Here is a 21,320-nt window from a genome sequence, read left to right on the forward strand (position 1 = left end):
GTTAAATGGTTATGACTAGTCCTCTAATCGGTGGCTTGGCTAGACAGTTCCACAAAGAACCAGTGGCTTGGCCAAACAGCTCCACAACGAACTCATGACTTGGCAAGAATGGCTCCACATGATAAATGATTATGGCACGATCCTTTGATCTAGTGGCTTGGTCGAACGACTTCATTGTATTACGGTCATTGCTAAAAGCTCATATGTACATCAATGGCTGGTTACCATTGAGTAATAAATTATAGGGTATGACCAATAAAGCACAAAATCCTCTGTTAGCTATGATTAACTTGGATTTGTCCTTTAAACAAATACTCACTCCAAATCTATAAAATACCCGTGTATGAAACAACTCATAGCTGTTGATAAGGATCCTTTGATCAGGTTGGATCAATTACATCCTCTAACTAAGTGGACTAGGGATCATGTTGACCTATGACTACAGAATTATGGGATCTTGATTGGGTTCATCATCATTCCTCCATCTGTTTTAAGTGCAAGGTGGTGAATTAATAATTTTAAATGTTAAAATTTAAACATCTAAATATGCTGCTACTATACATTGGATACTAAGTATCTGTTTAACGATTAGTCTTAATCGAAAGCACTCTCTTGTTATTAAGAGAGGTAGTTAACTATAAGGGCTTGCGATTATAGGAAACTAGAACTCATATATTAAAGTCCTTATTAAAAGGCCAAAATCTTTGGGTAGTGTCTTATCTTCATCTAATCTACCTTTCGAAAAATTTCCCCCGAACATAATTTGTTAAAACTCTCCCCAAATATACATGGGGCGATTAGGGCTCAAAAGCTCAATTTTTCAGAGCCCACGGTACTTAAATGGACATACATGTTCTAATAGTATAGGCTATATTATGATTTCCGATAGGATTCATGATGCATATGACATATGAGATAGGATTCATGTTAGTTATACTTGATTTTAAAATTAAAAATTTAAAAAAGCAAATACATACTTTAAGAAATAAGAAAGACAATTAAAAACAAAAGGAAAGCCACCAAATCACAAAGAGACTGATTTTTAGTTAGAAAGAAAGGAATATTTTTCTTTGAAACAGCAAGAGTTGGTGCTTCTTTCAATCTCTTTACTTCTTTCCCAAAATATTTTTTTATCCTCTAATCTGATTTTATCTCCCTGTCACTTCTCTATCTGCATATTCCTCTTTACTCCATATCTACTAGTTCCAATCTCCTCTACTCCAAGCAGCTCACTTCTTTCTCTTTCCGGTACATCAATTAATCTCTTCAATTATTTTACCTCACTTTTGATTCTCATTCCTTTATGGATAGACTTTACTTTGTTAACAAGATTCTAAAGTTCAAGCAAGACTAGAAACGGAAAATGTATTCTCTGCTATCTTTGCATTGGCTTTTGGTGACATCAGATTCCATACTAAGCAAAAGACTAGCAGGAATACCAGGAAAAAAAAAACTTAAAAATCAAAATTGACAGTTCTAACCTTTATGCCATAATCATTTTCACTCAAAGGAAGACTTGAATCAGATGCTAGGCCGCTGATAACATTTTCAGCAGAAAGATTTGCAACAGTAGACCTACGCGAACGGAAAATAATGAAAACAATATTGAATGAGAGTATAAGACAATCTACCGAAGCAGAAAAAAACTATGCAGGAAAAATTGCTTAAATATATTTAGCTTCAACAATTCTCACAAAGATTTAACCAGTCATAAAGCTTGCGAAAAATAAGGATTATCGAATGATAAATTAAAGCCCTCTAGAAAGCTAACTTATAGTCATTAATATCATCCATCAAAATAACAGAATATGCTAGAAATATCATGAAAAATACATGGAGTTGATCTTAAGTCATAAAAATTCATTTAAGAATGTTTACTACTGTTTTGATGTGGAAAAATTATTATGTACGGCGTCCAGATTCGTTCAGAGGCGAATCCAGGTGCGCCACATCACCCGGGGCCCAGTGCATCCGGGTGACGTGGCGCGTCCGGATTCGCCTCCAGACGATCCGGACACCGCACATAATAATCTCTCTTTGATGTGTTGCAGGCAATAAAATCATTTATATGCTCTCCAAGATCAACGAGATTCCCTAAAAGTGTGATTCTAATGATGGTAAAGTAATGGATACAACAATATCAGTTTTGTCAAAGTCCTCAAGGCGATGTAGTTTCTATCTCATGGCTGTTGGCTCCACCCTTGGAGTTTGTCTGAGTGATGTGTGTCTCTAAAATGTAAATATGTATATACCTTCGTAAAGTAATTTTAATTATAAGGAATTTTGTTGAAAGGTAGAAAATAATAATTATCACACCAAAAGAAGTGAGTAAATAATGATTTTTCAAGCTTCATTACATTAAAAATTAAAAAAATCTTGCTAAAAAAATCTTATAAAATAATTATATTTTAAACTATATGATATGTTTAGCATTTAATATTTGTTATGATTAGTGCCATCTTCGTCATCTCAAATGCTTTTTTCCATCGCTCAATTTTAGGCTCTCCACCTCTTCCTTTTTTCCCTTAGGTTCAACTTACTCCGCAAGATTAACTGCCTAAAGATTAACCCATTGATTATAATCTATGACGTGAAAATTACCCATCGACTGTGTATTTTAAATTTTATAATAATTTAACTATTCATCAAGCTTGTCCAAAAATATGAACGGTTGGATTATGCATAGAAGGTCATTTAAAAAGTCTAGTTTTACTTTGTAGCTAACCAATTAAAATCTTCAAATACCCTTTAAATATCATCAACACCAACTTATTTAATTTAGGCCAGTTGAATATGTTTCATATTACAGATTATGTATATGTTTTATGCAAAAAAAAAGTATATGTTTTATTTATGCAATAAGCCATCCATCAAAAAAATATGATGCATTCAAGATGATCAAATGATCTTAAATCCTTAATAATCATTTATGACACTTGTTTAAATGGATTCAAATATAATAGAAGACTTGGATATTGTATTTGTAGGTTATAAAATTTAAATAAATGAAAATGATTATTTTGCTCCTGACGGATATGGGAACCCTCAATTGGAATGAGGGAGGTATTGATGGCCTAAAAATTGAAGTCTAGGTAGTTCCTAGTTGACACTCAAATGTATTTAAGGACTACGCATTGTGGGCTCCGAAAATTTGCTTAATGAATTATCAAATGATCAATTTAATCAAACTTTTTAATCAAATGATCAATTTAACAAAATTTTGAATTACCATGGTATCATTAGAGTGGAAACAAATGAGGTAAAAGTAACCAAATCTTAAAATAGTTTTGGACTCTCTCTCTCTCTCTTTCTATATATATATATATATATATATTCATAGGAATGCGTGTGTACCTTTTTGTTTTCTCCCTCTTCACGATTTGAGTGATGAAGGGCTCTTAATACATCTAATGCTCTTAACACATGTAATGATGTATTGAGTAGCTACTACTTGAAGTGTGAGCATGGATGTGAAAAGTAGTTGACAGGGGTAATTACACTTACCTTGGACTTGCTTAAAAGCCCAAGTACGAGCTAAAACACTAAGCTAAGCTCTGAACTTAATCATGAGCCCAATTTAGGCTGAAATCAAGCTTAGGCCAGGGTGGACTCGAACTTAAGCTTGCTTCTAATAAGCAACTTGAAGAAGCAAATTTAGCTTAGTTTGAATCTAAGTTCAAGCTTGAGCTCAAGCTTAAATGAGTAAAAAGTAAAATCAAACCTTAGTCTCAATTCACATGTAGGGTAGATTCAAATTTAACCTCGAACTTGGGTAGACAACCCAATTGAGTCTAATTTTGCTCCACCTAAGCTAATTCAGTTATTGTAACTGAGATCAATTAGAGGCCTAAGCCGCACAATTAGCTGAAGAAGGCTGGCTAGGTCAAGAATTTTATGTGGTCAAATGAGTCTAGTTAAGATTGAGGATCCTAATCGTCCTAGCTAAGAGACTATTTGTGTGTGCATGAAAATAAATACATAGAGAGAGAGAGAGAAACATTTAGAGGCTTGAGCCACATAATTGGATGCATAAGGTTGGCCAAGTCGAGAGTGTTACAGTTTTTTAAAAAAAAAAGAGTCGAGTGTTACATAGTCAAATGAGTCTAGCTAACGTCGGGGATCCTAATTGACCTGACTGGTAGCATATATATTTGTGTGTGAATATATGGATAGAAGGATAGAAAAAAAAACGCCAAAATCAAATTACACAACAAACAAATTATCATCGAAAATTTGATAATCTTTAGGCTCCAAATATGGACATGAATAGCTAGCTCAGTTAAATCAAACCTTAAAATGTTCATTTCCAATGCCACAACAAACACTCAAGGTATTATAAGACTCGGCATTAGAATATGACAAGTAAACCAAAATTTGAAGGATGAATACCTCTCATAAATGTCATCATCAAAAGAATTTCCAGAAGATGAAAGCCAATCAAGGTCCAAAAAATTTGAAGACGCTGATGCATCAACCTCGGCTTCACTAGAGCAACCATGCTCATTCTCTGCAAAAAGCTTCCTACAAGACATTGAGGAGGTGTACCTAGGAAAGATGGCCAAAAAAGGAGTCATTATCAAGACAGAAGAAGCCATAAATGCTGCTGCAAATAGACCTATTAGGAACCTTGGACAACTAAATAATATTTATTTTATAACGTGCAACTCAAGGAATAGTGATTACTAGATTTCTAATTCAATGAAGCCTTGTTAGAGTTTAAAGAAACCATTCAATATGAATGTTTATTTGAAAATGCTACGAAACTACTTAATAGTTCTAAACAGTTTTCTGTATGACCTTGGCATGAACTGCATATGTAAAAAATGTGAAATACAATGAGCTATCCATAGATCACATTCAGCAAAGAACATACCTGGAATATGATTCATCTTTCTGACGAGTCGAAAACCCTGTGTTTGAACTAGAATGTCTTCTGGCACATGGAACGTCAGGTGCTTTTTCAGATGATATCAAAGAGTTATGAACATCTTTTATTCCCACACAATAGTCTGACAAGTTTATGTTGTTTTGATGTAGAATGTTACCATCTGATTGAGATCTTTTCATGGATGAACTATAAAAGAGCACAAGTTTCTTTTAGGATATGAAGTAGCCGTGAACCTAAGGCTTCGTTTGGGACGACTTTCTTTTTGCTTTTTAAAGCAGCTTTCTAATATAAAAATTTTAATTTTTGTACTAGAAATCTGCTTTACGAAGTAGTAATAAAGCCGTCCCAAACGAAGCCTAAGACTTCGTCATTAAGCAATTTAGGCAGCAGGTGTTAGTTAACAAATCTTAATACTAACAACTGATAAAAGAAACTGTCCCAAGGATAGTGAAAACTTGCTATTTTCAAAATCAAATTACTAATTGTACCTAGGAGTTGCAGTAAGTAAGCTATTGTCACACCAGCTGGGATTACAATTCCGATCAGAATTTAGATCCCAAATTGTGGACTTTTCCTGCAGAGCTTGGAAGTACCCTAGAAACCTGGCAACAACAAAAGGAACATATGGCTACTTACTGATCGGGGATCCTAAGGAGAGACATTGAAGTAGGAATAAATTCCATGGTAAAATGACAGGAAAAGATTGCAAAGCTCACAAGTTTATTGCTTCTTGTCTTTCAGCATCCATATAAGCATTGCTGTAGTATCTCTGAAGTGTCCTGAAGAACTCCTGAGTCTGAGTTGTTGCCTTCCATTGGCCCCTTCTTTCAGAGAATACCTATTCATGTGGGCTTGAAATCAAATTCTTTTTATGTTACTTAATGAACCAAACACAGGAAATAGGGTGCCAAATGGGCCATGTTGTGCCTAGGAAGTTGTTTCTCACAAAAAAACATTGTGTTCAAGGCATATAATGACTTCTAATAATCTATATGCATTTGTTTATAAAATTCAAATGTCTTATGACCTAGAAAGCATTTGTAAACGAACAAAAGAAAATCAACAACAAATAGTTTTTGAAATTTACCTTGTTGTGAGCAGCAGAGCCTCCATATTGTAGTGCAAGTGTATCACCCATTCTCTCATAGAAATTCATCAACTCATCAGCCAAAGGAGCAGCTAAATCAAGTTTTGGAACATCTACAAGTCCCAACGCATGGAGCTGATGCCCAAGAGCAGCTAAACCATAGGCATATTGAGCAACATTAGTGCGATCCAAGCAATCTATACAATTTGTGCGCAGAACACCAGTTTGAAATCTGCTAGGCTTCACCAAGCAATTCCCGTTGCCTTCGGTTTTGTATTCTGAATATCCAAGCTTTGCAGTATCAGAACTTTCGGCATTATATTCTTGAAGACCAGTCCTAAAGGTATCATTGTGTGAATAGCTGCTGTCAATGTGATCTGACTCCTTGTTACAAGACAAGCTGAGAGCACTGCCCTTCCTATTATACATCAATAAGAAAATAAGTCTGAAAATCAGCTAAAATCAAATGGTTAAGATTGAATTTATGTATGTATTGTCTTAAAATCTTCAGCCGCATGTGTGAAAAATTGGAAGTACAGCCGAGGCGCATCATGATGTCAGTGGCCAAACTTCTAAGCGCAATTGTCCAATAATTTAGTAAGGGAAAAAATTGATGATTTCAGATAATTACATCACGCCTCTAATTTTTGATTGATTGGTATTATTTTTTTTTAATAAAGAAAGTTAGAGATTCAAATTTCACTTTACAGAAAAGATAATATTTTTGTATTAAGCTTCCTAACCACTAACCACTAATTTTTGATTAGTTGGTATTATTCTTTTAAAAGAAGGTTAGAGGCTGGAATTTCACTTTAAAGAAAATATGAAGTTTTTCACTAAGCTTACCATTTATCGATGCATCCATCTCAGTAAATGAAGACATAAACCTCATTGGTTTCATCTTTTTCTTCTTTTTGAACTCAAAGATTATCTGAAATTTTACATGAATTTAAATCTGAATTTCTTGTATTTTTATAATCTAAATTGCCCCTTTCTCATAATTAACCTGAAACTGTTATTAATTATAAAAAATAATAAATGTTGAATTTCTCTGGCTAAAAATATTTTCTTACCAAGTAATCATAGACAACACCAGACACTAGCGTGACTACTAAAGTGTCAGCAAGATTAAAGGCAAACTTCAAAAGTTTGGATACGAAGATGGGTAAGGGAAGGTTTGTGATACAATGGGTTGGCAGCTAAGAATAGGGAGGCGTTGCTGTTCAGTATTTCAAAAACCTAAAAAATGTATTAAGCTATAATTCTGACAATAATTCTGGATCAGACTAATTGGGGCATGATCCCCTAGTGTCTTCTTCACTGCAGGTCCACCCATGGGAATCTGACAATAAAAGTTGATAATGATTGACTCAATCGATCACAATTATTACCGGAGAAACACAACCTAATATTACCATAATATTCTTAAAAAGAACTGACGATATCCCATAATATTCTCCTAAGGAATGTGGTAGAAGTGGATGCAGTTTCAGCAAAACCAAAGAAAAGCATAAGATGAAAAAAAACACACAAGAACTCTTTTTTTATTGAATGAACTAAGAAGAAGAATAAAAGATACAGTTGGATCTTCAATTGGAAATGAAGATCTGACTTTCTATAGAGCTATATTGAGAGGGTATGCAGAAGAATTTCGATAAGATGGTGGTTAGTTGTAATATATGTCAAAGGCACAAGTATTTAGCTGTCTCTAGGAGGGCTCCTACAGCCATTAGCTCTTCTAGAAAAGGTTTCATATGAGGTGACCATGGACTTCATTAAAGGGTTGTCTTAGTCAAAAGAATACACGATAATACTGGTGGTGTCGGATCGATTGAGTAAGTACGCTCATTTTATTCCCCTTCCCCACCCATATACAACAGCATTAGTAACAACGGTTTTCATAAGGGAGGTGATGATATTACATGGGATATTATAATCGATTGTATCGAATCGAGACAAGATCTTTTTGAGCCCGTTCTGAAAGGAATTGTTCAAGATGCAGGGAATTGTTCTAAAAAGGAGCACTGCTTATCATCCTCAGACGAACAGACATATAGAGGTGGTTAATCGTAGTGTGGAGACTTATCTTCGATGCTCTGTATCGGATACACTAAAGTTGTGAGCAAAATGATTGGCATGGGCAGAGTATTGGAATAACACTTCCTATCATTCGGTAGCTTAGACAACACCGTTCAAGATGCTATACGGACAAAATCCGCCTTGATAAATTATGGACAAGGCATCACACTGGTCGCATCAGTTGAGCAGTACTTGGAGGACTGATTTGGGGCCCAAAAATTTTTCAGCAAATCAAGAACCTTTCAGCTCTCCTGTGGGGCCCAAGACCTCCTATATCACCTATAGGAGAAGAGGCTTTGGGGGAAGCTCTTTGGGAAAGATATAATTAGGGGCTTTTATTAAGAGATTTGAGCTAATTTGAATTCAAATGAGGGAAGTAGGAATGTTTATATGAGGGTTAATAGGGTTGTCTTATTTTATCATGTTATGTGTGTTTGCTGTAGTTTTCTTTGGAGTTGTTCCTAGCGGGGCCTAGGGTTTGTATAGAGTCGATCTACCTGTTAAATAGTATATTAACTTATATTTTGGTTTGTTGTGCTGAAATAAACATCTTTCTCGCTGATTTTTGTTGTGTTTTATCTTGTTCTTGTTGTTTATCTGAATGGAGGATAAACTACTATCAAATTGGTATTAGAGCACGATTCGGGACCCATGGGGCAGAAGAAAGTGGATACTGTGGAAGAGAAACTAGAAAGAGAAGTTGGTCAATTCAAATCTAAAGTTGAGGAAAAGATTTCATCCATAAAAGAAAGGTTTTCTAACCTAAAGAATATGATGAAGAAAATATTGGAGCTTCACACCCAACCAACAACATCGAAGGCGAGGGCATTGACCAGTAGCCAAGGAAGTCGAAGAAACCCCAATATTGGCACAATGAGGGATAATTGAGAGGTATAAATCTTGGGCGACGAGGAAATTTTGTCATCTCTTGAACCGATAACCAGGAGGGAAATCGGTGAAGAATATAACATGAGAAATTGGGAGGAAGAAACGAGGGCTGACTTTGAGAAAGAGGATATCTATGAAAGGAGAGGCGAGAGAGAACAATGGAGAGATCACAATTGTTGAGGGGTAAGATGCTCTTGGGTGGATCTATAGTGAGGAGAGATACTTTGCAGTGAATGGGCTGACGATGGAGGAGAGACTCACGGCGGCGGTTGGAGGGGAAAGCCTGTCATTGTATTAGTGGAGAGACATGAGAGATCCAATCCAATCGTGGAGGGAGTTCAAAGATAATTTATTAGAATATTTTTGAACCAGTCGAGAAGGAAACTTCTATGAGCAGTTCTTTGCTCTGGTTCAGGAAGTGATTAAACCTAAATTCTATAGCCAAATAGGAGAACACTGTGAATGCAACCAGACACTTCCTTTCAATAAAGCATAAACAATCAACAACAAAATAAAACTTAATAGTAAACATATATAAGTAAATGATTAGGAAATATTGCAATAAACAAACTAAAACATAAAATAAACTACCCTCAGAACAACCTAGAAAGATCACCTCACATGCAAATCTAAAAATTAGAGAATTATGCTCAAAGGAAAAATCAAACCAGTTGGGGTCACAGAAATTTTGATCCAGCTCAAGCCATCACTCCTCCGGCAAATACCAACAAACGGGCTCAAAAACACATTATACTCACAATATTTTGGAAAAGAAAGATACAAGTAGAATGGTAATCGTGGAGAGAAGAATTAGATAGAAGAGCAAAAAGTAGAAATAGGTGTAGGAAGAAGATAACTCTCAAGCTAGGAAGAAAACCCTCATGTTTGGATTAGATTTCAACCAACAACAGCCCCCTTTCCAGCTGCAAATCATTATAGGAGAAAAAATCCAAATGCCCCACATAAATGAGCCACCCTAAGTAGCCAATAGAAGCTACCTAGAGAAGATAAAACACAAGACATAGGAAACAACAAAGAGGGAAGGGTAACGGCCAGCAGCATAAACCAATGGCCAAAATTGCATGGGAACTCAATAGCAAAAATTCCAGAGCCACCTTGGAAAACCAACAACAGAAATTTCCAAAACCTGCTTGGAAAATCAGCAACATTAAATCCAAAAACTGCATGGGAACACACAACCAACCAACATGGGAAGACATGGGCCAAGACCATTAAGGAAAAATAGCCCAAGATTAAATGCCCACTTAGCCATCAAGAAAGCAAGTAAACAAATTCAACATGAGTGGAAAGCCAAAGGAGAGAAAATACTAAAGAGCACCAAACCCAAGCATGATCATGAGTTGATTTCCATCATAGGGCATATAAAAAAAAAAACATAGTCCAAAATTACAGAACATCCAAAACATTAAAAATAAAATACAATATAAAATAATAATGCTTGATTGCAATAGGAAGGGACAGTGATGGATTATCAGGAGAAGTTTGAGTACCTTTCTAGTCGATTGTGTGTGTGTGCGCGTGGGGGGAGGGGGTATCTGAAACAATTTTGAAGGAGAATTTCATGAAGTGATTCAAGCCAGATATCAGGGTTGTTGTTCGGTTATTAAGACCATAAGAGTTAGGAGAGGCTATGGAACTAGCCTAATTGGTAGAGGGCAAAAACTCACTTGAGAGAGGCAGCAAAGGCAGTAGTTTGAGAGCTTCATACCATATGACAACTACTTTTTTGGCACCAAAGGTACAACTTTTGTCCATTCAGAGAGAAGTACCCAAGGATAGGGGATTGGGAGCACGACCGGGGGGAAATTTCAAGTGGCTAAGGAAAAGGTTCAGTAGAAGCGGGCTAGGGGATTGTGTTTTTGTTGTGATGAGAAGTTTGCACCGGGCCACCGTTGAAAGGACAGTTCACTGCAGGTATTTACAGTATGTGATAAGGAAGAGGTGGTTAAGGAGGAGTAGCATTTGCACCTATATGTGGCGGAGGTCAAATCACACCATGAGTGGTAGTTCTAGTGGATAGTGGGGAAACCCACAACTTCATCTCCAATGAGGTTGTGGATCGATTTGGGCTGAGGCTAGTCGACACGGGCTGTTTTGAGGTGATGATGGGAATGGGAAAGATGGAGAAGAGTAGAAGCATTTGCCCGGGGTTGATGGTGACACTACAAGAGATCCAGATGAATGATGATTTTCTTCCCTAAGAGTTAGGGAGCACAGATGTAATTTTGGGCATGAAGTGGTTGCAAACATTAGGGGAAACCAAGGTGGACTGGAAAGCATTGACTATGGAATTCATGATGGGAGGGAGGATGGTGAGGATTAGGGGGGATCCTAGTATGTCCAAAACTAGGGTTTCTCTTAAGAAAGAAGAGATTGAGTGGCCGAAAAGATGGGAAACATAAGTAATGGCTAATGGATATCGGATGATGCCAATGATGAAAATTGATGTCAGTCAACAGTCAGCACTAAGTGGTTGCACTGATAGGAGTCAATCTGTTGATGGGTAATTGGGTATCAAAGCTAGTATTAAATGGTGGTGAGTGTGAGCTTTGATGTCGAATGATTACCAGCAATAATGAGAAGAGTTCTAAAATTCTCAACAAATCATAAATTTTTCTCTACCCCAAAGTCGTGTTTTGAATATGAGAAATAGATAATATTTATAGATATTTTGAGTGGGCATTTCAATTGTTCATCCATACCATTTGAACACTCCATTACAACAACAACAACAACATCAAGCCTTTATCCCACTACGTGGGGTTTGAACACTCCATTGAATGCTCAAAAAGAAACTCCTGATCATTTGATTTTATTTGGGTATCTCAATTCCTTAATAGATTTAAAATTATACGATCATAAACTTGGTAGATATAACTCGTCAAGACACTTACTTTAATTAATCATATAAAATTCAATCACCCATCTGGCCTCAATAAGTTTCCAATTATGTTAATTGGGACTTGAATCCAATATTTCTCAATATAATTCAATTCATCTTGTTGAACCATGCTTATAGGAAGTTAATTAAAATAAAGTTCGAATGATCTCAGAATCAAATCCCAAAGTTTCCAACCCAAATATTTGAGTACTATACAACAACAACAACAACATCATCAAGCATTTATCCCACTACGTGGGGTCGGCTACATGAATCATTTTTCTCCATTGTGTCCTATTAAAAGTCAAATATTTGAGTACTATGAGATTGAAAATTCCTTCAAAATTTTGTTTAATCATATGAATTTACTAGTAGTCAATCAGCCATAAATTGTACGAATCTATTTGTTCAAATCGTAGGAGGGGTGGGGGTGGGGGTGGGGGAGGAGAGAGAGAGAGAATTACATAGGATTACATCTTTACGCAATCAGCCTCATAGTACAAGCTAACAAATACTCTGAGAGTGCTCTCAAATTCTACTTAGATATCCATAGTTAAGACAATGTTCTTCAACTTTGAAACAAAAAAGACTAATTGTAAATAAAAAAAGGATGGTCAATGTTTCTTTCTGCTACCAATGGAAAGTGAATCAGAATACTGCTCCGATTCAGATATTGCACACGAAATTTTTTTAACGTTAATATAAGTGCCCTGCCATTTAAAAGCAAATAACTTTATTCCTGAAAAAAATTTCACATCAGTTAAAATACTTACGTTGCATCAGGCCACTCGGGAACACCGTTGAGCCCCAAAACTGGGCTTAATTGGCAATAAAAGAAACCTGTTTGATGCAAAGCATATGTCGCGATTTTACCCAGCAATAGAAGCACATTTGTTGCTTTGCTGAAGAGGGAGGAATTTCATGTTACAAAGGCATTATGATACATTGACTCGCTTTGTGCTACAGCTAATACTTGATACAGATATAGCAGCAAATATACCTTCGCATATGTTTGTGGAGGTCCCAATGCAAAAATCTTAAGCAATGTTCTTCGGCAAGATCTTTGTTTAAAAAATCAATTGCATTTGCAAATTCTGCTCTGAGTATTGATTCTCTTGGCTTCTTCTCTCGCATCTTTTTTGTTTTTGATAAATCAAATATTGGAAGACAGATAGTAAAAGGTCAACGTTATTAGATAGTATTCCCATTGCAAATTGAGAAATATAGTAGTAGTATATAATTATATATCCACTCAACAAACAAAAAAATTACCCATAGGATGAACCTACCTTAATCAAGTTTAAAATAACGATTGGATTTCCATATCTCCTCACAAGATTCATGAAATGCAGCCGTGTAGCTTCAAAATTCTCATCCTTCTTCCGCACTGATTAAACAGAAAAGGCATTGTAAGAGATAAATTTTTTATAACATCTATGGCAGAGCCAAATTCCCAAATATATCTGAAACTCACAAATAATATCAGGCTTCATATTCAGCTTTGATGTCTCCTGGGACCAAAGGAGGGGTATAGAACCCCTGTTTTGCACTATAGAGCTTATCCGCGTAGGAGTTCCTGTAGGAACATCTTCGAAAACAATCTGTTCCGTCTCCACATCATTTGCTGCACAACCATTATCATTAACTCCACGCTTTAGATACCTGCTCCATTGAACGACAGAGTATGTTTAAAAATTCTGAAATGGAGAATGGAAATTTAGCAACCAGCATGCAGTAATCACAATTATTTCATGCCTATTTTCCCAAAATAAAAAATTACTAGAGAATAAATGATAAATAAAAACCTGGTTCCAGCATAATGGCGTGAGCGCCTAGCAATGAGGGTCAACCAAAAATCCTTATCGGTCACTGAAATTTTGGCCTTCATGCAAGAAATATATATCATCGGTACATCATTTGGAAATAAAATACAAGCAAAGAAGTATGCCAAAAAAATAAAAAAGGAAATTGATGGGCCAAAAGAATTCCTGCATAATATTAGTCAAGACCTGTTATGAGAACTCGAGCATCAATGATGAGCACAAGTACAATTAATAATAAAATAGATGTCACTACTGAATACTAATATACTATCAAATGTAAGCAATAAATTGAATTGAGGACCTCACAAAAGATCCTATAACCAAAAAAGATTGTCACCACTACATACTATCAAATGTAAGCATCTAAATTGAAATAAGAACCTCAAAAAAAATTCTTTAAACAAAAAGGTTTGCAGAAGTTGAACTACTATGGCATCAACTTGAGCTTGCATGTCATAAGAACTATGCATATTGTAAATGTATAGCTCTCCAAACTTGAGGATCGTAATGGCAATCACTGTTCTATATTCCTCTGACAAAAGTTAATCAACTTGATATTTTATTAAATAAAATAGCTTTCAAATAAATGTAACAATCAAGATCATGATATGTAAGGTATTATATGCCTTGGCACAGCCCATTCTTTGCTAGGTTGAACCTAGCAATCCAGAAGAAGATCATCTGATGAGGGCATCAGATTTCGACATGTGTACCATCGCCGGGGACGACGATCGACGGCCCTGATTCAGAGCCTTTATCTATGATGCTTTAGTTCTTTTCTTTTATTAGTTATTTCATGTTTCCGTTTGTACCCCTATGAGGGATGTTTCACTTATTGTAGCCCAAGGACATTTGTGACTTTATGCTTTTATTTTTCTGTAAGCCTATATATAAAGGCTTGTATCATTGTATTGGATTATTGATTGAATGAAAATTTTTCAAGCTTTGTTCTCTTTGTGAGTGCATGAGGTTCTCTTGGTGAGTGCTTCCCCTTGAGATCTCTTTGTGAGTTCTCTAGTTATCTTATCTTTTATTATTTACTTTGCTTTGCACAATCTTCTTCCCCCTAGAGAGTTCTTCCAAATTCCTCTTGCCCTTGCTCTTGCCGCCGGCCCCTAGGGCTCTCCCCACCGCCGGCCAAGCTCCATCCCGCCGCCCACCACCAAGCCGACGCCCCTCCTCTCATGCGCATCATCCCCTATTTTTCCCCAACATCAAATTAGAGATTTGAAATTTCAAAATTTGAATTGTTTCCTAATTTGGAAATCCAAATATGGAAAGTCTTCATGAGTAAAAAAATTTCAAATCAATTTAATTTGGAGTTTTAAGATTTTTGCCACATCATCAAATCAAGCATTAAACCTCCTCCTCCTCTCCATATTTTCCCTCCCTCCTCAAGCATGCCGCCGGCCCCCCCTAATGCGAGACAAGGCGCTAGTTGACTTTGGATTGACGTTGGATTCGACTTCGACGACACCGTTGAGGAGTATTTGGCCCGGATCGTACCCACCTTGATAGAGACCGTCGACGATCATTTTTCAGTGTACACTTGGATCGTCAAAGGACGTCGCTTTGCAACACCTCCACAACCCGCGCCGACCTCTTCCTCCCTACGGATCTACGGCGCCGTCGCCCTAGGAGTGATCTCCTCCATCGTGTGGTTCTTCTTCTCCCAACAAGCCTAGGAGTAGGTAAATGAGAGCGGCCTCAAGGTGAGACAATCGCTTTGTTAACCTTGGGATTCTTGTTGTTCGTTTCATTTGCTTTACGTTTATGAAAGTTGTTATTTTTCTCGGCCTTGCTAATTTAGGTGTAAGTGCTTGCCTAGTCGTAGTTAACAATTGAGATTTCCGAAAAGCTTGAATTGGGAACAAGATTTAACTTGCAATTATCATACTTGGATAATCTTTTGTTAAACTTCTAAATACAAATCCTGGATTTACATTATATTACATCATCATCTATCTCAAGACTGATCCATTACGAAAATATTTACCTATGGAGCTCACAAGAAAAATTCACCCGTTATTCCAAAAAGCGTCTAATATTTTTGGCTTAGCACTTTACTTAAATAGCCCAATATCCTTCCTCCACTTTATGCTTGCGATTTGGTTCATTCCTATCCCTCTTTTCTCCTAATAGAATATTTTAAAACTAATAGTTTGTGGCACACTATGAGAAATTATATTGTAGGAAGTATGGGTCGCCTTTGTGTTAGTTTAAAATTGGGGAAAGAAAGCCAATGGGATCACAATTGATATATGAAGCAATAGAAAGGATGAAGATTAAATATGGAGTACATTATAGTGGTAAAAGAATGATAGAAAAAAATATTCGATCAAAAGCACATTATAGTAACATAGGACTGCCATTCTCAATCTCATTTTGATGTTGAAGATCATATATATATTATAAGTGTGTGTCACTTATAAAGGCCATCATCAAACTTAAATAGAATGGAAACATTTGAGATTCATTGGACCTTTTTAAGTGATTGAGAATGTAGACAATATTACATATCATTGGGCTCTTTCTACACAACTTGGTATACATGAAATTTTCAGGTGTCATTGCTAAGATGATATGTTCCTACCTAATCTTCTATGATTCAACATGACCCACTACTACTTTGAGAAGATCTAAACTATAAGGAAATACCATAGTGCATTCTAGATCATAAAGTTTGATAGCTTCGATGATGATCTATCCCTTTTTTAAAGGTGCTTTGGTGAACACATTATGTAGCTGAGGCTACTTAGGAGTCTGAAGAGAAGATATGTTTCAAGCATCATCATTTTTTTTGCACATTAAGGTAACAGCTTATTTTTCTACTAATTTTGAACTTGGGGTCCACATTCTTATTTGATGGAAAGAATGTAACATCTCTGTGTGTGGACTCCAAGGAGAACCAAGAACATATTCTTGATATTTATAAGTATTTTTGTATATCAATACCCACATGTGATTTTATTTTTAGACCTATACGGTCCTATAGTTTGGGCATGCATTAACTTTTTGTTTTTTAACTCATAACTGCTATATGGTTAGTCTTCTGAGTTGTAAACTAACCCCATTTTCACTTTTTCATTTCAAATTGATTTAGATAACTTAGTAAGTGATCGCTATAAGAGATTGCGTAGTGTGGTGCCAACTTATATTCATGTGAATTTTTTTACTTTAGGAACTTTTTTTTTTTGTAATAGATATAATTGTATACCTTTGAAATTTAGCATGGTTAAGAATGTGTGAGAAGTAGTAATATTTACAGGTTGTTTGGAGGATATAATGACTTCAGTAAGCTCTAATATGTTTATTTTGGAAATTCTTGCATAATTTGTTGACGTATATGATTTATCTAGATTTTTTCATTTGTTATAGGCACCTCATCTTATTGTTATCATGCCAAAATTTTGGGCAGCTTTTGGGGTGAGACAAAATCATTTAGAGATCACACATACCTGCTTGAAAAAACCATAGACTAAAGCAACTGTCCAGACATTATTCTTAAGACGATTGCGGATCCCTCTTGTCAAGAACTCATTCCAGACAAACATGGTTTCATATAATACTTGCCCTGTCTGAGAATCAAATAAATTCTTCTGAAGAGTGCGCATCACAGGATAAGAGTAGCTGAAAAAGAAGTCCTTTGTCAGATCCACAGTACACAGCAGCCTCTTGTATCTAACCATGAAATAGGAAAACAGAATTATGTGAGATCCTTATAATGGACTGACGATTATAGGACAACATAATATTAAACAAAAAAGATCAAGGTGCTGCTTACAAAAAAAATTATGACAGAATCTATTATGAGGTAAGCGTAAACAAAAAGATCAAATAATGATATTGCTCATCTTTATCTACAAGACAAGCATTAAATATAAGTATAGACCAATCACGTACAAAACTAGTTTCTGGCATCTTCAACAAACAAAAATAATTTCTGAACATTTGGTCAAGAAGCAATAGTAAACTAACAAAAAAATGATTGGGGTATCACACGCAGCAGATCAGACATCAGAAGACACTAGATTTGAAAATCCTTTTCTTCTTTCAAAGCTACTCGAATTGTAAAAAGTAACTTCAGGTCACATAAATTTTTAGAAAGCAACGAGAAAGCAAAAGCCATACGAAACTATAGTTGTGATATGAAAAGCAAAGAGTGAAAAAGTTGTCCAAAACAGACTATCAATAGTTTAAGATCTTGGAAGTCATAGCTAAAGTCCTATGTTTGAAATCCAAAATATTCTATAAGAAAAATATTCTATAACTTGAACAAAAAAGAATACTGCTAAATTCAAGCAAATAAATAGGATTATGCTTTATTTTGTTTAGACAGGCCAATCTAAGTAAGAAGAATTATAAATATATTTTGATCGGGAGGGTGTTGACTGATCCATCTTAGCAAAGTACAGCCTAATCACATTTTTTGTGTGATTATTTTTGGGGAGTGAAGCTTTACTCGAGTAACACTATAGTATACATAAAAGAATAAGTTAAATAAAAAATTTAGCGCCATAATAGAACCTGTTTTCATTCTTAGAAATCGTCATATTGGACCTCACGGTAGAATTTGGAACTGCAATCATCGCACTTTTGGTGATAGCATACACATTATAGCCGCACATAGAACCAATTAACCTTCTTTTGGTTATAAGCATCATGTAATATGGCCCTAAGAACTTAACAAAACCTGAAATAGAAAAGTCTCATAAGGTTCTGAAGGAGGCCAAATGGTGGTAAATCTGTGTTGACCTGACATTGCCTTAGTGAAGTAAATGCATACCAACAATCCCATAGCAGCTAGTAACGAAATTAAGTCCACCAGTTGACATATTTCCCTCATGAATGCGTTTCAACAGATCATTGCATTCATTTTCTGAGTACATGGCAGAGTCCTCAAGTATGTTTAGATCAAAAGGTTCCAATCGGTCAATCTTTAACACTCTCCAAAGTGTTCTACCCTTGTCCCTTCCAACCATATAAAATGTCTGCAAGGAGCATCAGAAAGTTACACAAATTTTACCAAATCATCAAGTCAATTAACATATGCATGGCTAGGTGTACTCGTGCTTGTTAAGATGTATAATTCTGCAAAGATAGATGGAGAAAATGTTTGAACTTGCAGAAATGTAAAAAACAAATTCATATCGGTTCAGTTAATATTGTCAAAAGTAGAAATTGTTTAGCATCTCAGACATGTCCATCCTAATCATAGCAATAGAATACATCCAAAGGAAACAGATAAATGATAGCAGAATATTGCTTGAATTGCCAAAAAGGATTCAACAAATTTATTACAACTCTATAAGTTGGGAAAATGTAGTCATGAGAGAGAGATGAAGAACCTCAAACAGTTTACTTAAATAATGGCATAAAAGTTTTTTTTCTCTCTAGTGGCAATAGGCTGCAAATGAATCTAGTTGTGCAAAGCAGGAGGCTATTCGTGCACAATCTCATCTTCCCAAAGCCTGTTTGAGCTCAGCTCAAGCTCAATATGAGCTTTTATGATAATGCTCAAGCTTGTTTTAGTTAAATCTGTGCTTCTTCAAGCTTGATTTGAGCTTATCGTGCTTTAAACATCTAGCTCATTTGAAAACCTACATGAGCCTTATCGAGCAGCTCATTTGGAGACACAAATGATCCCTATCAAGCTCCTCCTTGAGCTTAAGGAAATGAAATTATAATTTTCCAAACATTTTAAAAGTACAATTAATCTTCATATATATATATATATTTTAATTTTTATTAAACCACTTTAGAAGCATATTCAAGACCATATGTGGGCAAGAAGGCTGCAAGCTTACACAACTAATATACTATTACGCAACTTCTAACTATATAAAAATTATTATTACCTTAAACTTCCAACTAAAGTAAGACTAAGACTTCGTTTGGGACAGCTTTCTTACTGCTTCTTAAAGTAGTTTTTTAGTATAAAATATAATTTTTTTCTACTAAAAAGTTGTTTTAAGAAGCATAAGAAAGCCGCCCCAACCGAAGCCTTAATAGGCGGGTGAGAGGAATACCGTGAGAGTGGGATTATATGAGGGAGGAAATTACATAATAGCTACCAGAATTCTGATATTAATTACTACTTATACAATGTCGTAATTATTATGCAATGCAATGGGTGGGAATATAGAATCATTCGAATGCCTATAATTACTTAATTGTGAATGTTAGAATGCCAAAATTACTTAATTGTGAATACTACATCATACCAGAATACCGATTCTTATAGATATTAATTTTATATATTGTATTGTGAATTAAATATTGTAAAAAATTAGCAATTGTTAATATCGAGTATTATATCAAATCTTAATCAAGCTTATTCATCACTTTTAAATGAAATTATTCATGATAATAAACGAATCAAGAAATACGACCTTGAAATTTGTTTATTTAACTACTGAATATTTGTAAAACTGTTGGAACTTGTTTGATTAGTCAATGGAGCTGAGTCACGAGTAATTTGTCCCACGCTAAGTTCATTTGCAGCCATAGTTGGCAATACTGAATAGGCCCCAAAGAATGGAAAAGATAGCTAACTTGGGAGAACAAAAGAGTAAAGACTGAAACAATAATGCCCATTCATGCCAAAAAAAAGGGTTGATCAAAACAAAGGAAGATCACAGAGATCGGATTAACTTCACAATGGCCAGACTTTCCATAAAAGCAAGCACCAAAGGTCAGGGCTTTGGTCAAAAGACCGACAAGGAAAATCGCTAAAAGAGAAGGCTGCGAGGAGAAAATGAAGACAACACTAAACAGTCCTAAAAGAAAACAGATTCTAACAAAAAACACAAAATATACAGGATTAAGGCAGAAGAAAGCGCATCCTAGCAAAGGCAAGAGCCAGCACTCTAACCGATTGGGTCTCGTACAGCCTGAACTTCTGCAGGCAGCACCCGTCGGCACCGGACTCTCCCGATATCCCATCAGTTGCCGGCGTGTTCTTCGCCGCCGCCATCACACAGGAGAGCGATCCCAAGCGTCCGGCTTGATCCTCCTCAGTCACACATGCAGATCCCGCCGATAGGTACTTCTTTGGCTGTTGGAGCCCCAAATTTCCACTCTGCTGCTTCAGATATAGCGTCCTTTCTGACTCCCGTCACCAGCTCGCCACTCCATCAAACAGCTCCAAATGGTTTCAAAAGGATAGAAAAAGACATTATGGAATCAAACGATTGAGCTCGTTAGCAAGAGAAAATAGCAAATCAAAGGCAGAGAAAGAGAAAAAAAGAGATTTTTTCACTTTCGCCTTGATTTTGCTTCGTTTTACTTCTCTTCTCCATTTTCTCTTCTTTTACTGAGCATTAAAAAGAGTAGGAAGGGGGGAATGAGATCGTCAGAACGCGGGAGACCACACAGCTGAGGCCACACTAATCCACACGAGCAAAGGGAAGATAGACGAGTAGGAAACCCAGGAAAATGAGAAAATATTTCTTAAACTTTAGTAAGGAATAAAATAAGAATATAAGGAAGGGTGTTTTTTATCTCCTTAATTGTGTTATGTAAATTTTACATTTTTTACTTTTCCGCACTTCCCCAAAAATTAAAACAAAAATCTGCCGTCGACCGTTCGATTCGACGTGAAATTAATTTCCTCAATTGTGCTTAAGATCTTGATCATGTGAACAATCCCCT

At 35.9% G+C, this 21,320-nt stretch overlaps 1 protein-coding gene across 1 annotated transcript; it reads right to left on the bottom strand.

Moving 5' to 3' along the window:
* Positions 1–1,439: 1,439 nt before the first annotated feature.
* LOC110107203 (phosphoinositide phosphatase SAC2-like) lies at positions 1,440–21,051 on the bottom strand. The gene is made up of 15 exons (XM_020837394.2): positions 20,542–21,051; positions 18,454–18,658; positions 18,195–18,360; positions 17,126–17,348; positions 13,650–13,726; positions 13,319–13,506; positions 13,134–13,231; positions 12,845–12,978; positions 12,618–12,746; positions 5,976–6,393; positions 5,605–5,726; positions 5,377–5,490; positions 4,874–5,074; positions 4,390–4,545; positions 1,440–1,575 (listed from the first exon to the last, which is right to left on the bottom strand). The coding sequence occupies exons 1-15, from the start codon at positions 20,641–20,643 to the stop codon at positions 1,455–1,457; spliced, it is 2,454 nt and encodes an 817-aa protein (XP_020693053.2). The 5' UTR covers positions 20,644–21,051; the 3' UTR covers positions 1,440–1,454.
* Between the last annotated feature and the right edge of the window lie 269 nt (positions 21,052–21,320).

This window comes from Dendrobium catenatum, unplaced genomic scaffold (genome assembly GCF_001605985.2).
Source record: "Dendrobium catenatum unplaced genomic scaffold, ASM160598v2 original_scaffold_218076, whole genome shotgun sequence".
NCBI classification, from domain to species: domain Eukaryota; kingdom Viridiplantae; phylum Streptophyta; class Magnoliopsida; order Asparagales; family Orchidaceae; genus Dendrobium; species Dendrobium catenatum.

Coding starts and splice junctions, on each gene's coding strand:
- LOC110107203 (XM_020837394.2), bottom strand. CDS start 20,643: ATGGCGGCGGCGAAGAACACGCCGGCAACTGATGGGATATCGGGAGAG. Junction 12,747..12,844: donor CTCCACAAACATATGCGAAG/GTATATTTGCTG, acceptor CTCCCTCTTCAG/CAAAGCAACAAATGTGCTTC. Junction 6,394..12,617: donor CCCGAGTGGCCTGATGCAAC/GTAAGTATTTTA, acceptor GATGTATAATAG/GAAGGGCAGTGCTCTCAGCT.